The sequence below is a fragment of the Mustela nivalis genome, assembly GCF_964662115.1.
Source record: "Mustela nivalis genome assembly, chromosome: 11".
NCBI classification, from domain to species: domain Eukaryota; kingdom Metazoa; phylum Chordata; class Mammalia; order Carnivora; family Mustelidae; genus Mustela; species Mustela nivalis.
Window position 1 is genome coordinate 73,830,217 of NC_139030.1, and position 16,502 is coordinate 73,846,718.

General features: G+C 54.1%; 1 protein-coding gene across 2 annotated transcripts in view; it reads right to left on the bottom strand.

The window, feature by feature from the left end:
• The window catches only part of MROH2A (maestro heat like repeat family member 2A), a 44,466-nt gene that overhangs the window by 4,333 nt on the left and 23,631 nt on the right, over nucleotides 1–16,502 (bottom strand). For both annotated transcript variants that reach the window (XM_082689075.1, XM_082689076.1), the window contains exons 22-36: nucleotides 15,645–15,797; nucleotides 14,405–14,527; nucleotides 13,353–13,432; nucleotides 11,355–11,463; nucleotides 10,458–10,553; nucleotides 8,130–8,234; nucleotides 6,907–7,030; nucleotides 6,170–6,288; nucleotides 5,192–5,344; nucleotides 4,695–4,849; nucleotides 2,643–2,802; nucleotides 2,374–2,567; nucleotides 1,899–2,036; nucleotides 1,308–1,422; nucleotides 43–189 (exon numbers count right to left, since the gene is read on the bottom strand). In XM_082689075.1, the coding sequence (XP_082545201.1) occupies nucleotides 43–189; nucleotides 1,308–1,422; nucleotides 1,899–2,036; nucleotides 2,374–2,567; nucleotides 2,643–2,802; nucleotides 4,695–4,849; nucleotides 5,192–5,344; nucleotides 6,170–6,288; nucleotides 6,907–7,030; nucleotides 8,130–8,234; nucleotides 10,458–10,553; nucleotides 11,355–11,463; nucleotides 13,353–13,432; nucleotides 14,405–14,527; nucleotides 15,645–15,797 (1,971 nt within the window). The remainder of the gene's footprint in view (nucleotides 1–42; nucleotides 190–1,307; nucleotides 1,423–1,898; nucleotides 2,037–2,373; nucleotides 2,568–2,642; nucleotides 2,803–4,694; nucleotides 4,850–5,191; nucleotides 5,345–6,169; nucleotides 6,289–6,906; nucleotides 7,031–8,129; nucleotides 8,235–10,457; nucleotides 10,554–11,354; nucleotides 11,464–13,352; nucleotides 13,433–14,404; nucleotides 14,528–15,644; nucleotides 15,798–16,502) is intronic.

Sequence of the window (16,502 nt, forward strand, 5' to 3'; positions counted from 1 at the left end):
CCCTGCACACCGGGCCCCTGGGCTCAGGGTCAGGAGCAGCACCTTCTTGGGGGCACCAAGGGCCATGTTGCCGAGGGCACGCAGCGAGAGCACCCTCAGAGCCTCGTCCTCCTGGTCCGCGCCCTTCTCTAGCGTTAACACTGTGGGTTTCAACAGCTTCTCCTGGTACAGAACCGGGTCACTCATGAACTAGAAAAGAGAACTTTGTGACCGCTGTGCACCTTGTGGGCTCCTTTCTCAGCCACAAGACAGGACGTGGGACTAGATCCAATGCACAGAGCAGTGTCTGTGAATAGGAGAGGACCTGGAGCCCCAGCTGCCTAGGACCAACCCCGGCTCCTCCTGCCTGCCAGTGGAGGCCCCTGGCCAGTCGCTTAGAACCCCTCTGAGCTCAGCCTCCCCACCCGCGAGAAGGGGCTGACACCAGAGCCTGTCTCACAGGGCTGTGGCGAGGCTCCTTAAGGAAATATGTGGGGAAAGCCTCAGAAGGGTGACCTATAGGAATACTTTGCTCGGTTGACCTGACAGAGCAGCTCTCACAAGCCAGAGCCCGGGCCCCTGGGTCCCAGCAGCAGCACAAACTTCATTCGTCGGGGACCCAGAAAGTCACAGCCAGCCCAGCACTCAAGGTGTCAGGACCTTGGGCCAAGAGGGACGTCTCTGGCACGCATGTGTGTGTGTGTGTGTGTGTGTGTGTGTGTGCATGTGCACAAGTATGCACATGTTAAATAAACCTAAAGAAAACTAAACACCAAATTGGTGGCCCCAAAATGGCCCTCTTTACAGAAAATGTTTGCCGACCCCATACTAGGAGGATGTTGGCTCCTAAGCCCTATTGGGAATCATGCAGCCAACACAAGTTTTCCTGAAAGTTTTCTGGCCAATTCCCTCAGGATGCTATAAGAGCCTCAGTTGCTCGGGAGGGCCGCTGGGGCCCAGGGGCCGTCACCCCCGTCCCTGGCTTTCCTGCCTGGCAAAACCTCGTCAAGCCCTTCCTATAAGATCTTACCCAGCACCATCGACCCCAGCAAGAGCCAAGGTGCCCTCCTCTGGACCCCTGGGTGATGTCGGCACTCAGCACAGCACACCTCTCTTCGCTGTGCACCCCAGGTCTCGGGACCCCTTTCCCCACAGTGCACACACCCTGACTCACCCATGTCCCTGGTGGGGGTTGGACAGTCGCCTGCCCCTTGTCTCAGATGCCCCTCAGAGCCTGGGCTCCTTTCCCTGAGAGGAGCCAGGGTAGGGAGTTGGGGGAAGCAGCAGCCCGCCCCAGCTCGCCCGGCCCTCCATGCCCCGAGCCTCACCTCCACACAGACCGCCGTGCTGCTGACGCGACAGCTGAGGACATCCGAGTCCATGCCTCTGAGCACCAGCTCCGCCAGCCGCTGCCTATACCCCTCCACGCTCCGCAGGCACCCCCTGCAGGGGGAATGCAGCCAAGGGGCGGGGAGGTCCTCTCAGTCGCTGCCCTGCACAGCTGTTCTGGGGGTGCACACCCAGGGACACATCCTTTAACCTCTCCGAGCCTCCCCTCCTCACCAGGGGAGGTTTGGTCAGGATGTCGCTAGAGTACCAACTTTTCATGATTTTTTTATACAAAGGGACCAGAATGAGGGCCACTCAGGAGTGACCAGGTCCCAGGAAGTAGCTCTCACTCTGGCCCAGCTTGGAATCCTGGTGTGGCCTTGAGGGAGCTCTACCCTGCCTCTGACCTCACGTCTCCTGTTTTGAAGCAAAGATTCCTTCGCCCTACTTGCTGTCATCCCAGAGTCTGTAACATGGGTCAACTTGGCAGTCCCTCAGAAGCCAGCACTCCACTGTAATCTAGACCTTCCAGCAAGAAGGCAGTGGCCCTGTGAGTCCCGCGGCCCAGGCCTGGGAGGAGGGGTGCCCACCTGGCCAGCAGGCCCACGCCTTGCAGGAACGTGGAGCTGCTCTGCAGGAGGGCCCACACACCCTGCTCCTCCAGGCTGTGAACCAGCTGCTCACTGCTGAGTCTTCTGAACAACAGCTGCATGCACTTGATCGTGATCCTGGAAGAAGGTGGGACGCTAGCCTGATGAAGCTGCCCCGTGGAGGGCAAACACTGTACCCAGGACAGAGGAATGGGGGTTCCCGCGCCTATTGGGCCCAGCTCAAGGAGCTAAGGGCAATCACATGAGAGAGTGGGTCTGCAAACAATGAAAACCACACTGTGTTGGGCTGATGGGAGGGAGGGTTGTAAGATCTGTTTCCAGAAACTTCTCTCCACCAGGAGAAGACCACAAAGCCTCTTGGTAGAGGTGACTCTTGGGATCCTTGACTTCACAGAGGCAGCGTCCAGCTCAGGCCCACTGCCCTGCACCCCCCTCCCCCTCCCCCCGAGAGCACCTGTGCAGGTTGATCTCTTCGGGCAACGTCCCTGTGTGGACCAGTCTCCACGTCTTCAGGACAGGCGATGCAGCCTCTGGTCCCTGGTTGCTGCTGAGCTGCAGCAGGAGGGTGTAGACAAGGTCTGGGAAGAGATCCAAGAGCTTGTCGTCCATGTCCGTCTTCTGGATCAGGAGGTGGATGGCGCACAGGGTCTGTAGGGAGGTCGAGGTGTCAGGGCTCCTCCTCGGAGCCCCGAAAGGGCCCTGGGGTCTGCCCCTATGACTCACCATCAGCGGATCCACTGCGGCCAGGCGCCAGATGTCTGCCTTGGACGTGGGGTTGGCCCTGGGGGTGAACCTCACCTGCAGCCGGCCCATCAGCCCATGGAGCATTGTCCTGGAGAAGGGCACGTTCTCGGCCACAGCCAGCCACACCTCTGTCAGGTGGCTAACCAAAGACAGGAGAGAAGGACTGTGGGACCCCGCCTTGGGTCCTGGCAGGTTAAGAGCCTTTGGCCCCCCAGGCAGCCCTCTGCATAGGGGTTAGACTCTGGTGCCTGGACCTCAGGGAAGCGGAGGGCATGGCCCAGGTCTGTGACTCCACGCTCACTTCCCTTCCTCTGCCCCGGCACCCTCGGACCCTGCGGCCCCACTGCCGGGTGACCTCAGAGGTCCCCACCCAGCCTCCTATGTGATGCCTTCATATATATACATCCAGCAACAGCTGCCAACTACCCAGTTCATCCCACTGGTCCTAAGCAGCCCCTCCCCCTCCCAACACACCCTTGAGGAAGGTGTTTTCAGCTCCGTGGCCCACAGAAGAGGAAGGGGGGCCTGTAGCGGTTAGGGGCCAGAGGGCAGTTTGAAGTGGCACCCCAATCCCCAAGCCCAGGCCTGTGGCTCTGCTGAGAAGGGACAGTCTGCGGGACAGTGACCTCATGAGCCCCATGTGCATAGGTACAGGGGAGTGGGAGGCTGGGGGGTCTGAAGGGCCAAAGACCCAAGTCCACTGAGATCAAATCGAGCAAGGACAGGTGTGTCCAGCCTCTGCGAATCCACAAAACCAAATGCACAAGGGCAGGGAGTAGAGTTTTTTCGGGGGGACCTGTGGGGGGCACCTGCTGGCAGGAACCAAATGGAAGGTGGGCCCATGAGCTCACCAGCAACCACTTCTCATAAAGAAGCCATCAGGGTGTAAGGAAACAAAAAAGCAGGACCTCACCCTGCAACAGCAAGAAACAACCACAGGAGCCTGGGGAAGCCAAGTCCCCAGGTCCACCGTGCCCAGGGCCCTGGCCATGGACCCCCAGCCACAGATGCTGTCAGGTGAGGACAGGGCTTGCTCTGAGCCCCCAAGCTCAGGTCAATGTGTTACACAGTGGGAGCTAACCAATGCAGTGACAGCCAGCGCCACCCGGCCACCAAGACCACCAGCCTGACGGAGGCCACGCAGCATTCTGTCCCCCACCCCAGCGCCGCTCTGAAAGCCACTAACCCCCCCACATCAAGCAATCCACACTGTCCTCCCTTCTGATGAGAAAGCAGAGCCAGGCCTGCATTTCACATGGGGCAGCCCTTGAGGTTCCTGACGTGCAGCCTCTCTGCTTGTGTCCCAGCACAATGAGTGAGGTCTGCTGCCTCTCCCTCCCCCAACAGTCTCAAGGCTCTTCCTTTGCTCTGCAGCCTCAGCTGACCTGGGGACAGCTGCCCACCCCTTTCTGTGCCCTCCCTACGGAGTCCTGGCCCCATCCCAAACACACTCCCCCAGCCCGGTGAGGTCCCACGGACTGCCTGTGTGACACGGTGACAGAGACCCAGAAACTCAGCAGTCTGCAGATCACCCCAAGAAGCGGGGGGTGGGGTGGGGTGCTTTAACAGGAGGCCACCTAAGGGGCACCTGGACTTCCCCTCTCAGGGCCGCATGTGGAAGGGAAGAGGGACAGAGTGGAGCTCATCCAGAGGCCTGCTCAGGTCTTGGTGATCACGTTCTCGGTGTATCCTGAGGAAGCCCAGACTTGGGAGGGGGCCCAGAGATCTGACCTCTGCAGGGAATGGAAGGGCTGCTGTGGGTAGAGTCCTAAGGGGATGACCAGGACATGTGAGAAGCCACAGGATCTGACTCCAGCTCCAGAGAAGGGAAATGTGACACTGGGGCTGCCGGTCCATGGTTCCCCGAGGCCGTACATCCCCAACAGGAGCTGCAGGGAGGGGGTCGGGCCCAGCCCCGGTTTGTTCCCGGTGCTGCTCGAGGGCCCTGCCCTCCGGGACATATCCGTGGTGGTGAGGGGGGCCTGATCTGGGGTGCGAAGGGGAATGTGGCTCCCTGGACAGGGCACCCACCTCTCCATAGGCAGGGGTTGTCTCAGGAGCGCCGTGAGGACGGTCTCCTGGTGGTAGTGCGCCAGCAGGAGGGTGCCCTCGATGAGGGGGCGCCGCACCTCCAGGTGATCCACCACGGGCAGCTGGACCAAGACGGCACCCAGGATCTCGGCCACCTGGGGAGGGGCGGGCATCACCGGCACAGCCTAGACGCCCATGGCCCGCTGCCCTCGCACACCCGCTGCCTGCACACCCCATCCCCAGCGCATCCTTTGGTCTGTTCCTAGATTTGATCAGGTTTTCTGTATGGAAGGAAGTACGCTCCAAAAAAATGGCCACGGGCCTCTAGTCCACTGTCTACTTACTAACGGGGCCACCTCCCACGTGTCTTCCTCCTCCAAACAACCAAGGGTTTAGGAAGCCCTTCTCAGCAAGCGTGCTGAGCCCTTGCTTGTCCCTCTAGCCTGGGTATACTGGACAGCACCACACCCTAAGTGGCCCAGCCACAGCTCTGCCACCTTGTCCTCCAGCTCCTTGGCCCGCATCTGGAGGAAGGTGCCTATCCAGGTGACGGAGGCCTTATCGTGCTGTAGGTCCATGGCCCCGATGTTCTCACAGAGCTTCTGGATGAGTGAGACCACCTCATCGCAGTTAAATTGCATGCAAGCCACCTAGGACCAGAGCAGACCACAGCTGGGATCCAGCTCTTTGCCCCAGCCCGTCACCACTGACAACCCCCGTTCTTCTGCCTCACACCACAGCCCAGCCCAAGGCCTCCACTGTCTCTCAGACCACTGCAAGGGCTTCCTCCCCACATCCTTGCCCAGCATCTCACACCAGCCCAATCGCCAACCTTCTTGGGACGTCACTCCTCTACCTCAAAGACTCAGAGCTCAGCTTGGCTTTCCAAGGCTTCTGGCATGTGCCCCCAAACTCTCCTACACCTCTCTCCCCTGGCACCGCCCACCCCAATGAACCCTGCTCAGGAAGCTCCCCCCAAACGTTCCCCATCCTGTCTCTACTGCCCTGCAGCCCTCACTCGAAGTGCACCCTGAGCCAATCACCCTGAAGCATCCTCCCACCGCCCATAAGCCCCCTGCTTCAGAAAGCTGTCTCTGCCCCGCCCCCATCCCCAAGGCAGAAGTCACTCAGCCCCTCTGCCGAGTTTGTGTGGCTCTGGGCATTCAGCCCTTAGTGTGCCGGTGTGTGGTATCTGTGCAAGGCTCTGTGTTTAATTCCCTTTGGGCCCCTCCTCCCCCAGTGGTAGGCAGGGCCTATTAAGTACCTACTACATGCCAGGCACCACGGTAGAGATCTTTCATATTGTAGGTCCTTTAGGTACAGAGGGCATGAGTTGGACCAAAATCCACGGGGACTGTAACCTCCAGAGAAAGAGGAAGGCTGCCTGGCCAGAATGAGCCAAGTCCCATGCCCCAGAGATGGTCCGGGGGCCAGAGTGCAGCCCAGGAGCCCACCCCTCCTTCCCAGCTCATCACCTTGGCAATCCTAGAAGACGCACTGAAAATCTTCTCCACATCCAAGCTCTGGAGATCCTCCTTACATTTTGCAAGCTCCAGCTCCTTGGAAGGGCCCCATGAGGAGCAGGTCTGGCTTGCTATTGGGAATATAATTTTAGACACTAGATTTAGACATTAGATCTAAAATATGATTTTAGATTAGAAGGACAAAGGGCCCATCCACAGGCCACATCGGGGTGGCCTCCTGGCCTGGCCCATAGGGCTACCTGGCTCTGCAGGCCTGAACCACACTTCAGTTTTTGGACATTCCATCCCTTCTTGTCTTTGCTCTCATTGTCCTTTCCCTCCAAACCACCTCTACACACAGCTCAAATGCCTGCTTTTCAGGAAGCCACCAGCCACCAAGCCAGAGGCGAGGTCTCTCCCTTTGAAGGTTACCATCCTGCATTCACCTCTCAGCTCATCTCTGGCCACTTCTGTGTCCTTGGTATCTGTGAGCTGATCTTTTCCCAGTGAGGTCCCTTAGTACACAGGACATGCCCTCAGTGAGCTGTGCCAAACCAGTGAGCCTCTCCTTCTAGAAACTTCCATGGTTTCTGAGCGAGCTCTGCACCCTCTCCACCATCTCTACTGATCACCCTTGTTTGTTTACACAGAGAGGCCATGCTCCCCCCCAGGATAGTCCCACGGCTGACACCCCTGCTGTCAGACCTCCCCCTCAACCTCAATGTCCTGATTTCTCACCCTCCCCATACCATGAAGGTCCAGCAGGCTGGCCAGGACACTCATGGAGGCCATGCGGGTTCTTCTGTGGGAGTCACAGGTACAAGGGGCGATGAGTCCAACCAGCGTGCCAAACTGCCCCAGCTTCAGGGGGATCTGAGGGACAGGAGACTTCAAGGCTGTGTCCACTCACACACACACCTGGTGCTGCCCAGGGGCAGCATCACTGGAAGCCAGAGAGAGTGAACCCTGCTGGAAAACACCCCAGTGGGGCCCCTAGAGACTCAGCAGGCAGGCCAGGACTGGAGGAGTCTGGCTCAGGACTTGGCCCTCTGGCTGTAGGCCCAGGTTCCGTATCAGCACACCTGCCCTGTTCCTGTAACTGAGCCCTGGGCTCAAATCTGGCCTCCCCAGCTCACTAGCTCTGTTACCTGGCAGTGTTCTGAGTCTCACACCCTCATGTTCCTCATCTGTAAAGGGGAGAAAATCACAGTGCTTCCTCTTCCAGGAGATGTGGAGAATCATTCCGGAGAATCCAGACGATGCCTTCAGCACAGTGTTTGGCCCCAAACCTAGCATGAGTCTAGGGCCTGGCCTCTCTTTGTGGGGCTCAGACCTCCACCTGAATGCTGCCTCCAGACCACCAGGGGTGCACCTCATCTTGTTCTCACCATGCACCAGTCCCCTGACCTGAGGCCATCCCCAGACCCCAGACCCCATGCCCCAGGGACCCCATCCTCCCCATGCCATCACTGAAAGCCAAGCCATCAAAGAGCATGAGGCCAACAAAGGAACCAAGAGATGTCTCATTGAGCCAGGTCAGAGAGTTAATCAACAAAAACACCTCATTGCTTTCCCAAGTTTCGTGATGTTTACAGCACTTGCCAAACTTTGTAGAACTTGTAATTTCATAGTAGTTTACTGAGTAGATAGTCACTTTTGTAACCAATGGGATATTCATAAGTGTGTGTTCTTCTTCTTAAACAGGGCCCTCACTGCTGAATGAGCCTCAGGCCCCACTAGACTTGGATCCATGCTGAGCCACGGCCTGTCCCTCTCTTGCAGCCCAGAGCTCAGGGCTAGTTCCTCATGGGGCCTCCTCTGTCATTCCCAAACAAGAGAGCCTCTTTCCAAGGGACTCTTCAGGGAACAGAATTTGATTTCAGAAGTGTTCCCTCTTCTCATAAAAAGAGACAGAAACTTTTTTGTGGGTACCAGAGCCATAGGCTAGGGGATCAGGGGCCCAGGGACTCACACAGACACCGATGCTTTGCACGTAGATCTGCATGAGATGAAGATGGAGATTCATGGCCTTCTCCCGCTCCCCTTCTTTCTCTGACAAGATCCACTTTTCCAGAAGCTATGAGTAAGAGCCCAGAACACAGAATGGACAATTAAAGCCCCAAGGCCAGCTTTTCCTGGCCAACTATTGGTTGCCTGATCTCTCCACTCAAAGTCTGACTTTCAGGAGTGTTGGGAGGCTCTGGATACTTCTGGTTCTCATTCCAGGAACCCTCATGAGGGACATGAAGCTGTGGGCAGAAAGGGTATCCCCACTATCCTCACCAAGATGGCGCCTGGCTGCTGTCTTTGGCGCTACTCCAAATGTTTGCCTGCAGGTCAAAGTCCAAGAGCATAGCCTGCCTTGCACTCCAGGGCCTAGATGTTCTTGTGCATAGTAACAGAGCTTAACAACACATGAAGCAAAACTACTACAACTGAAGAAGAAAGAAACAAATCCACAGCAAGAGTCAGAGATTTCAGTACCTCTTTTAGAAACTCACGGAAGAAGACAGAAAATCAGGAAAGACAGGAAAAATTTGAACAGCGCTACCAACGAACTTGGCCTGATACTTATGAACACTCCATCCAACACAGTACACACATGCACACAGAACACTCTCCAAGATAGACCATACTGTGCAAACAACTAAGTCTGGGTTGATTTAAAAGGATTCAGATTATACAAAGTGTGTCCTCAGACCACACTGGCTTTAAGTTGAGAATCAAAAACAGGAAGACCTCTGGAAAATCTTCAACCATTGGGAAGTTCTAAACCCATGGGTTAAAGAAGAAATCAGAAGAGAAAGTAAAATGTACTTTGAATGGAAACAAAAGGAGAATACAATATATGAATATTTGTAGGATACAGCAGCAAAAGCAATCAGTAAACTCATACTATCTGCTCCTGATCACAAGACTTATTGTAATGTTACAGTAATCAAGATGGGATGACACTGGTGTAAAGATAGACCAATACATCAATGAAACAGAAGAAATGACAGCAATAGACCCACAAGGACATGGTCAGTTGATTTTTGACAAAGACTCAAGGATAATTCAATGAAGAAAAGTCTTTCCAATAAATAGTACTGGTACAACTGGTTGTCTGTACATAAACAAACAAAGAAACAAACTTTGATCCATACCTCACAACACATACAAAACTTAACTCAAAATATATCCTAGAATTTCTTGTTAAACCTGAAACTACAATCTCTTAAAAAAGAATCTTTGTGACCTTAGGTTAGGCACAGATTTCTTAGAACGTCAAAACTGTGATCCATAAAAGAAAACAAAGGGTAAATTAGACTTTGTCAACATTCTAAAACTTCTGTTCTTCAAAAGATACATGAAATAAATGGAAACACAAGTCACAGACTGGGGGGAAATATTTGTAAATCATGTATCTGTCAAGGACTTGTATTCAGAATACATAAAACCTCTGAAAACTCAATAATAAGAAAGCAAATGGCCCAATTAAAAAGCAACTAGCCATACCTTTCAAAAATGCCAAGATTGTGGAAAATAAAAGAAAACTGAGGAATTGTTCCAGATTTAAGGAGATTACAGAGACATGGAAGTAAATGCACTGTGTAACCCAGCTTAGATCCTGGATTGGGAAAAGTCACTATAAAGGATATTACTGGGACAATTCATGAAATTTGAATATTAGCCAGAGATTAGAATATAGCATTGTATCAACATTACAATTCCTGATTTAATCATTGCACTGTTATACACGAAGGTGAGGTGTTCTTATTCTTGATGTCTGCAACTAACTTTCCATGCTTCAAGAAGTGTGTGTGTGTTGGGACGCCTGGGTGGCTCAGTTGGTTGAGCGGCTGCCTTCAGCTCAGGTCATGATCCCAGCGTCCTGGGATCGAGTCCCGCATGGGGCTCCTTGCTCGGCAGGGAGCCTGCTTCTCCCTCTGCCTCTGCCTGCCTCTCTGTCTGCCTGTGCTCACTCGCTCGCTCTCCCTCTATGCCTGACAAATAAATAAATAAAATCTTAAAAAAAAAAAAAAAGAAGTGTGTGTGTGTAAAATAAGAAAAAGAAGGGAAGAGGATGAGAGGAAAAGAAAATGGAACAAACTATTAAGAACTGTGACCCTGGATGAAGGGTACATAGGAGTTCTTTGTTCTATTCTTGCAACTTTATAGTATACTGAAATTTTACTAAAATAAAATTATTGAAGCAATCTTAACACATACCCCTGTTTTCCACAGACTCTGGACCTCACGCCAGCTCTCTGAGAGGGGTGGCCATCCCTAGTTCCTGGCCCTCTACCGAGGAACTCACGTGTACCATCTCCTGCAGCCCCTTGGGGTCCAGCTGCCTCTGCATAAGACCCTCCATCAACTGCTCCAAGGCATGCTTCGCATTCGCATACAGGGTCTATGGCCAAGAGAGGGGAGCACCGGGCAGCAATGAGGGGGTGTGCGCAGCCACCCACCACGACTCTGCAATGATCCATGCCACGGTTGAGAAGTATGAGGTGGTCTGAAAATCACCCTTTTACTTCTGCTCCGACTGGGTCATTTATACCTATAGTCTCATGTGACATATGAGACAATCTCTGAAGAAGAACCCATTTTACAAAGGAGGAAACTGAACCCCCAGAGTCCAGTTCTTCTGACTCCTCATCCAGGACCAGGACCTTAAGGCTGAGATGGCTACCTGTCCGCAAAAGGTCTGTCCTCCTTCTCCACATTATTGCTGGGAAACAGCCATCCAGTCAGGAACTGCATTTCCCAGAAACTCTTTAATCTAGGCATACCATGTGATTATGTCCTGGCCAATCAAAGTGAGAAGCATGGCTCATAAATCCTCCATATTCTTTTCTCTTCCTCTCCAGGGTGGATATCAGTACTCACAAGGGACCTTGAGCCACACACTGAAGATAGTCAGGCTTCTATTAGCCAGGTTCCCCCAAAGAAGCAGCTCCATCTCCACCCCCACTGCCAACTGGACTTTACCTGAAAAGAAATAAACTTTCTTCTTGTTAGATCATGGAGATTTTAGGGTTTAGCTGTTACAGCAGCTAACATTACCTTACACTAACTAATAAGGCCCACTGCACTTTGCTGCCTTTAACCACTCACAGGTGGTTCAGGATGGTGGGCTCTCAGCACTGCCCGAGTTATTGTAAACTTTCAAGTCCTAACCCAGAAAATGAGGTGGCTCAGAGGGACATACCTGAATGGACTCATTATCCTCTGCTGGGGGTTGGAGAGAAATTACAGAATGAATACTGATATCCATCAGCTCATTGCTTTCCTCGGTGGAGTAGAATGGCTTCAGGGTGCTAAGGAAAGCAGTGACAAGAGGAGAGGTCAGAGGGTAGTTGAGACCGTGCCACCCCCACTGCACAGTCCAGGATGCAGAGGCCTGTCACAGAAAGAGGGAGAGGTTAGCCTCCCTGGTTGGGGGTGCAGGCATGCATTCTTCCCCACTCAATAGGATAGCAGGAGGGGCCCTGGATCTACCCAGCCACCAGAATCCAGTGACTGTGTCTGTGATTGATGGAGAGACCCAGAGGCCCAAGGCTAGCTCTCCGACTTGATGGCCTGCTCTGAGCCTGTCCTTCTCCTGCTCAGAAATCTTTCCTTGCTCCTCCCTGGCCATAACCCCAGACTCCACCTCCCAAGCTGACCCTGGCCCAAGGGTTTTCAAGTAATAACTGCACCAGCCAGACCAGAAGCACCTTGGAGCTTCTTAGAAATGCAAACTCTCTGGCCCTACATCAGAGCTACTGAATCAAGAATTCCAAATGGAGCCCAGCCATCTGAGCTTTAGTGAACTTTCAGGGGTGGTAGCTGGTTGCTTGAAGCATGCCAACTCATTCTTCTCCTATCCTGTCATCAATAGTTCTCAAGCCTAGGTGCATACTGGGGCCACCTACAGAAGCTCTGAGGTGCCCAAGGGCCACATCTGGGGTCCAGGGATCCTTACTGAAAGGTCCAGGGTGGAGTCAGGGTATTGGTATGTTTCACAGGTCCCCAGTTCACTCGGTTGTGCCTCCAGGATTGGGAACCACCATTCCACTTAACTTTAAACTCCTGCCCTGCAAAGAGGTGCTGTATTTTGTCCTGCTGGGAGCTTCCAGCTCCTACACAAATCCTGCTATTTTGTGGCAGAAGCCAGCACGTTCTGATCACCCCTGTCATATCGACAAAATTGTATCTTGTCAGTAGCCCCCCCCTTTTTCTGGTCTTAGAGTTTTGTTCTTTTTTTTTTTTTTTTAAGATTTATTTATTTGACAGAGAGAAATCACAAGTAGACAGAGAGGCAGCCAGAGAGAGAGAGAGAGGGAAGCAAGCTCCCTGCCGAGCAGAGAGCTCGATGTGGGACCCGATCCCAGGACCCTGAGATCATGACCTGAGCCGAAGGCAGCAGCTTAATCCACTGAGCCACCCAGGCGCCCCGAGTTTTGTTCTTTTTATTCATCCAAACCACTCAGCTCTGACCTGTAATTCCTTCTGTATACACTCACCTTACCGCTGAGGCCCCAAAGAGATGTTCATGAAATTTACTTAAAATCTGCCTATGTGCTGACTCTTAAGGGCACGGGGTGGGGGGAAGGGTGGGGGGGCCACAACAGATATTTCTGCTATGAGCCTAAATAATGCATCTGCCCCCCACAGGTGCAGAATTCCCAGAGACCACCCAGCCCATTCAAATACTAACGCTACGCAACTTCTTCCCCCTTCCCTGCCAGTGGGAAGCACTCAGTGGGAGCACTCCAGGAAGGCAAACCTGGGATATTATATCACTTTGTATTGTAGTTTGTATCACTTTGTATTAACTATATCAGTGCTGTATCAATCAATAAATTCCTCGACTCCACCCGACCCAACTAAAAGGATGCCATCTCCCTGCTATCCTATTGAGTGTCATTATGCGATTTCTTGCTCAAAATACCCCCTAATGGACTGAAGAACAGCCAGTCACCTTCCAACCCAGGAGAAGAGCCCAACTTGAACTACTGCTGAGAATTAGGAAAAAGACCTGATGGAAGCAGACCCCATGTCCTAGGGCAGCCCACTGCCCCAAGTGCTGCCCCCAAAGCCCCTGCTACAGAGGCAGAGAGGCCAAGTAGGGGCGACCCTCCCCCTCAAGGAACACTGAGGGGTGGTCTCAGTCTTTGGCCCCACCCTCCGAGACACCTGGGGCCAGAACAGAGGCCCAGCTCACCTTAGGTGTGAGAGGGCCTCCATGGCCATGGTCCGCACAGGAGACACCAGGCTGTCGATGGGCTCTGCCTTGATGGTGGCCTGCCGGGCACAGCAGGGTCCTGAATTAAACGTCCAGAGCCCGCCCGGTGAGGACAGTGAGCATGGGGGCAGCGGCACCCCTCAGGCTGGTGCCCGGGGCCTAGCACTGTACAGGGTGCAGACACCCCCTACAATGTTCTCCCTTTTAAAGGATCACATGACTGTTAGCATTTTAGGGGAGGCAGCCAAATCTGGTGTGGGAAGGAGTGGGGCTCTAGACAGGCCTGGGGGCTTCTCGCTCAGGCCTGCCGCCTCCTTGCTGTGTGTCCTTGGGCAAAGGACTTCCCCTGCCTGAGCCATTATGTGTAAAACCAGGTCTGTTTCATGGGGCTGTGGCTGCCTGGTGTGAAGTGGCACATGGACAGATTCTGGCCCAGAGCGGGAGCTGGAGGTTCCCTCCCTCCTCGGGGCCTCCTGTTCCACCCACACCTCGCTTCCCTCGGGGCTGGCTTCCGACGCAGGGGCATATTTTCTAGGAGCCGCAACCTTGGAAGGGAGGGGGGAGGTCTGGGGCTGAAGGGCAGTGGCTGCCTGTACCTCCATCGCCTCCACCAAGGCTTCTAGCCCTCGGGCAGCTGACGTATTCTAGAACTCACTGAAGCTCTGTGCAAAAAAAGCTTTTAAGACCTGTCTGCGGCTGAACCTGCCCCCTAAGTCCCTCCTGTGGAGAAACACAGGGGCCACAGAAGGGCAGAGCCAGTGAACCTCTGTCCCCCAGCCCTGAACCAGCCACCTTTGGGCACCACCAGATTCCTGGCCATCACACCCTTTGTCAGAGAGACAAATGTCACACTCAGAACCTTACAGGGGGATCGAAGCAGAATGGAGACAGGGAGGGGCTTCAGGAACCCTGCAGCCCCCTTGTTCCTCAGATGCCCTGAGGAGCTCTGCAAACCTCTGACCAAGGAGAAGCTGGCCAGCAGTTAGACCCAAAAACCGCCCAACACCAAGGAAGCCCCCTACCCAGCTTACAATTATAATGCCAGTAAGAGTCATCTTCTGGGCAAATTGAAAGTCTTCCAGGTCCTTGATGTTTTTGATGGCAGTGGTGACCTGCACCACACTCTTCATGAAGGCCATTTTGAGACAGGTGTCCTGTTCCCAGACCAAGAAGAGAGAAGGTTGGAGCAGGTTGTGAGTGAGCCCAAAGACCCCAAGCCACAGCCCTCATCGGGAAGGACCCTCCCTCCATGCCAAAGAAGAGACGTCCAGAGATGTCTCAGAGACATCTGAACGATGGCAGGCCTATTCTGTCCTTCAGCTCCCTTAACTGAGCTTCTGCCGTATGGCCAGAAGGCCAGCCAGGGGCCAGACAAGGCACAGCACTCTGGCGCCCTCTGAAAACACCACCTCCCTCCGGCCCCCGACACCTGTGTCGAAGGACAGCTATGACCGTCTGTGGGCATCTTCCCTGGCCAAGGACCCCGAACCATGTGTGTTGCCACAGAGACAAAAGAAGTTGAGATAAAATTGTTTCTGCTTTTACAACATGGATGAGCTTTGAGGATGTTATGCTAAATGAAACAAGCCAGTCACAAAAAGGCAAATACTGTGTGAGCGCAGTTCCATAAGATTCCTGGGGTGCTGAACTTTTAGAGACAGGGAGTGTGGGTTGCCAGGGACCGGGGAGGACAGCATGAGCATATGGTCAACAGGTGCTTTTCCATTCCAATAAGATGAAGAGCTCTGCAGACAGCTGCTGGGGACAGTCACACAGCAACGTGAATGTCCTTAATTCCGCAGAAGCATGATTACCATGGCAGATTTTATGGCCACAGTTTTAAAAACAATAATGAAACAATTTTTGCTTTATTCTGTGTTTCTGCCTCCTTGCCCTTCCAAGAAAGCAGCAAGTCTCTCTGCCTCCCTGAGGACATTCCCACTTCTTATCCCTTGTTAAAGGGCTTCGGTCAGATGTCAGGAGGGGAGGGGGCAGAGGGAGTGAGTGAGGCTGGGAAGGCGGGGGGGTCTATCCTGTGACTTCTGGGACCAACACTCACCTGCCCACCAGCATTGTGGGGGAAGGCTGCCCGCCCTCCCCCAACTTCCCTCCACACCAGAGAACAGCACAGTTTGAGGCAATGGGTTTCCCAAAAGCTGGGAGTTGGGTGGGACTCCTGGCTGTCTGCTGGGTGGGGATGGGTGCTCAGATAGTGAAGCAGGAGACTCTGCCCGACTGGCTCAGATGTGGGGGTGTGGCACGTGGGGTTACCTGGCAGCTGCTGGAGTAGTGATGAATGATCTTAGCTGTGATGGGGTTGTCCACGTGGGTGAGGAGCAGCTGGGGGTGACAGTACGAGGCCACGCAGCTGTACATCACCATGAGGGCGCTCTTCACTGTCTCCCGCCTCCAGGGGTGGTCCTTCTGCGAGCCCAGTGAAAAGAGGAAGAACCACTGGATATGCATGAGGGAAGGGCGGGGGGGTCTGCTCAACTTGCCCTTCTGAGAGGGAGCAGGGCCACCGTGGCTGCACGTGGACGGTCTCTGGTCATGTGGCCAAAGGAGCCGTAGAGTCAGCAGAAATGGCTTTCCGGTTGCCTGAAATGCTCATTCATCTACTCATTCATTCGATGTACCTTTATTGAGCACCTACTATTTGCCAGGCACTGGGGACGCAGTGGGAACCACTCACACCAGGACCCACCCCCACAGAGGATTCAGTCCAGCAAGATGCCAGCAGCACCCATTCACTGGGAGCAGGTGGTCTGTGGGGACACGGCTAAACAGAGGCCACCTGTACACTCCTTCATAGCTTCACCTGCCAGGCTCTTGCTCTGGGCCATGGTCTCTCGTGATATCAAGAATCCAGTGGGAAGAAGCTTGGGATGAGGTGTTGTAGGGCCACCAAACCCATCATGGAGGGTGGGCAGGGGTGCCTGGGGCTCTGTGTCCTGTGGCAGAGAGGGGCAGCCTCCAGAGGCCAGCCCACGGCTTCCCCGCGGCCAGCGGCATGTCCTCCGACAAGCTGCAGCGTCCTCTCCTAAGGACCGTGGGCCTGACAGCCCCTCCACCCCAGTACACTGATTCACTGAGGCCGAGCTCCCAGCATGACCGAAGAGACCACTGAGC